Source organism: Buceros rhinoceros, unplaced genomic scaffold (genome assembly GCF_000710305.1).
Source record: "Buceros rhinoceros silvestris isolate BGI_N320 unplaced genomic scaffold, ASM71030v1 scaffold3122, whole genome shotgun sequence".
In the NCBI taxonomy this organism is placed as follows: domain Eukaryota; kingdom Metazoa; phylum Chordata; class Aves; order Bucerotiformes; family Bucerotidae; genus Buceros; species Buceros rhinoceros.
In genome coordinates this window covers 46,710-50,064 of record NW_010400488.1, presented here as the reverse complement: position 1 = coordinate 50,064, position 3,355 = coordinate 46,710, and the positions used below count along the sequence as shown (strand labels likewise).

At 43.5% G+C, this 3,355-nt stretch overlaps 1 protein-coding gene across 1 annotated transcript in view; it reads left to right on the top strand.

Annotated features, from left to right (window-relative positions):
* Positions 1-379: 379 nt before the first annotated feature.
* The window catches only part of LOC104489673 (protein kinase C theta type-like), a 4,597-nt gene continuing 1,621 nt past the window's right edge, over positions 380-3,355 (top strand). Inside the window, exons 1-2 of the mRNA XM_010131863.1 lie at positions 380-588; positions 3,108-3,236. Of these exons, the coding sequence (XP_010130165.1) occupies positions 466-588; positions 3,108-3,236 (252 nt within the window). The 5' untranslated portion in view covers positions 380-465. The remainder of the gene's footprint in view (positions 589-3,107; positions 3,237-3,355) is intronic.

Below are 3,355 nucleotides of genomic sequence, written 5' to 3'. Positions count from 1 at the left end.
TAGTGTGAAGGACTGTTTGGCACCTTGGAGCTCCTCAAACCACAGCCTCTGCACCGCTGGCAGATGCTCTGGCTTGTGCTGTTGAAAGGTCTTGGTCTGGCACCTTCTGAAGTTGAAATGCTCATGTCAGACATTTTGCATCTGTCTTAGATTTAGATTACATATAGGAAGAAATTCTTTACTGTGAGATACTGGCCCGGGTTGCCCAGAGAGGCTGTGGATGCCCCATTCCTGGAGTGTTCAAGGCCGGGTTGGACGGGGCTTTGAGCAACCTGCTCTAGTGGAAGGTGGCCCATGGCACGGTGTTTGGAACTAGACAATATTTTAAGGTCCCTTCCAGCCCAAACCATGCTACAATTCTATGATTCTTTGCTTCTATGTCACTCCTCTCTTTTGCAGATATTGCTGGGGCAGAAGTACAACACCTCCGTTGACTGGTGGTCCTTTGGTGTCCTCCTATATGAGATGCTTATTGGCCAATCTCCTTTCCACGGCCAAGATGAAGAGGAGCTTTTCCAGTCTATCCGTATGGATAACCCGTTCTACCCTCGCTGGCTTGACAAGGATGCAAAGGACATTTTGGTGAAGGTAAGATTTACCACAAATCGGACGGAAGTCTTTTTGCCAGAACTGTCATCTTTGATTTGTGCATCTTCTGCTGTTGTTCAGAGAAACATCTTTAGCGAAAACCAGAGCAAATCACTTTCTTGTCTGTGTACCTCAAAGCAGACCTGACCTAAGTGATAAGGCCATCTTTGTATCTTCTTTCTGTTGAGTTGTGATGATGGCTCATTGCAGCTGGTAAGTAGGGTCACAGGGTGTCAGATACCAGCAGAGATTCATTTCTTTGCAGAGCAATCCCTGAGGTGCAAGGCATGTAATCTCCTGGAAAAGACATTCTGCCAGACTTCAAACTAAGGGTTACAGTGACCTCCCTGATAATTATGGCTTTGAAGAAATTCTTGTTCCTCAGAGATGTGAGGATATCTGGGGTAGGTTGCTTGAGTTTGCAGCTGAATATTCTACGTCTTTGCTAAAGAGCAGGAAAACAAAGCCTGAGCTGCGTCCTGGAGTGGTGGAGTTACTCAAGCTAGTAGCACCACGTCATATGGACTTTTGGCCCTTTGATTCTCCTACTTAGCAACGCATGGTGTCCTTTCTGAGTGGAGCATTCTTCTGTTTCTCTCTAATGGGCGTTTTAGGTTCCCTTCCATTAGTATACTGATTTTTTTCATCCCCTTCTCCTCAACCCCATGCCATTTAGCCTTGTAGCCTTTCTGGCTTGGGGTGGAAATTATTCTAGAATTGCAAGATAAATGCAATGAAGTCACATCTGGTCTAACAAGTTGTCTCCTCTCAGTTGGGCTTTGGACTGACACTGAACATGATCTAAGCTAAGACTATTTTAGTTTCTGTGCTGTGCATGGCAGGGCTCAGATGTTTAGGTATCACTATAAAATGATAATAATGAAAACAATCAGAAGCAATTGTTCAGGGAGACGTACTAGAGCAGACTGTTATTTTGAGCACCTATTTCTGGGACACATGCTGCCATCTTTCTGCAAACAACCTGTACTTCTGTCAGGATTAGAGATAGTAATCATCTTTAGACCAATCAATAAACCTCCTTGCTTAAGGAAAAAAAAAAAGCTGTTTTCTCCATTATGGGCTATCCTCATTGCCACTGGCTCTGGCTAATTACATATTCCACCCTGCTCATTATCAGCACAGAATGGAATCCACATTGCTGTGGATCGGTTGTCCAAAGCAGGCTTCAGGTTTGGTGAGGCTTTGCTCACAGCGTTCACCAAAACCCAATGCCTGGGTTTTGTTCAAACACGCCTTCAATGATCCATACATCAGATTCTTTTGTTGCCACTTTTGACATTAGATATTTCTATTTGTTCTTTGCTGAGTGATATTTATTTTATGCTCATTGTTGACCAAATAGAGCATCACGAAGCTTCTACCATATGTAACCCAAGTCCATTTTGAGATGAACTCGAACAGTGAAATACTTTTGAATATTTGCCCTTACCTCTAAAGTAGGACATAGTGGCTGTATTCAGGTCACCTGCTCTCAGTTGTTGTCACTGTTCCTCTCTGTTGACTGTAGAGGGATCTAGCATCTGGTGCTCTATGGGCCAGTTGGCCTGGAGGTCGCAGACATTTTACTGCAGAAGAAAAGATGAACTTAAGCTGTTCACACCCACCATTACAGCAGTGCTGCTCATGGAAGTCAAGAGGAGCTCTGAAGTGGTTAGCACTCCTGAAACTCTCCCCTAGAAACAATTTAGCTACTTCCAGAGCCAAATGTCTCCTGCGTCACTCTAAAAACACGTGACAAAACAGGGTAGGTTTACACTAAACTGAAGAGTGGGCTTAGACCTGAATGTAGCTGATGGTGAAAAAATACTCTCCCACTTCTCGTTTTCCCTGTCTTCAGCAGAATCAGTCATCCACAGGACTTGTAGTCTGCAGCAAACACAGGGTGTCTGAATATTTTTGATAGTAGATAGTTGTCAGCATCTGAGATAGTCAGTGGAGAGAAGCAAATGCTTCCAGGTTTTCTTTTATCTTTTCTTTAAGTGTGTGAAGGAGGTCAGATGATTTGCACCTAAAATGACCCTTTTTCTCTATTAATTATAAAGAGTCAGACACTGACACTTCAAGTATCCAAAGGTATAAGAGATGAATGCAACCCCATGTGGACTAGGCTAGTATTGTCACAAATTATGCTTATATTTCAACTGTGCAAAATTTTCTGATAACAAGAAATTGTCCAGGCAAAATCTCACGTGTGATCTGGATATTTCACCTGTGTAGCTGCGTATTTGCACGTTCAGGTACGTACGTTGTTGCCGCTGTAGCAAGTTGTCCTCTCTCTCCTGCAAAGGAAAAATATGAGCAAAGTGTCTCAGTTTTGGCATGTTAGGCTAAGAATCCAAACTGGTTCTTCATTCAGAAATACAATAAGGTAGAAGAGCCTTCATGCTCTCACCAGCTATGCTTGAGTTTGAAGTCTGAGACCCTACCTGGTGGGACTGTCCTAACGAATGCGGTGTTACTGACAAAAGACTGAAGTATTTCTTTCTTCAACACTCTAGCTTTTTGTGAGAGAACCTGAGAGGAGACTGGGAGCGAGGGGAAACATCCGTCAGCACGCCTTTTTCCGGGAAATAAACTGGGAAGCTTTAGAAGAAAGAAGGATAGAGCCTCCTTTCAAACCCAGAGTGGTAAGGATGCACCTTCTTTCAATTCCACCCATCTCATGTTGTTCTTTCCTGAATCATTCTTTCCCCAAATATTTAAACCTTCCAGCACATGCTGGCAATAAACCAGTGCCAGGACCTAC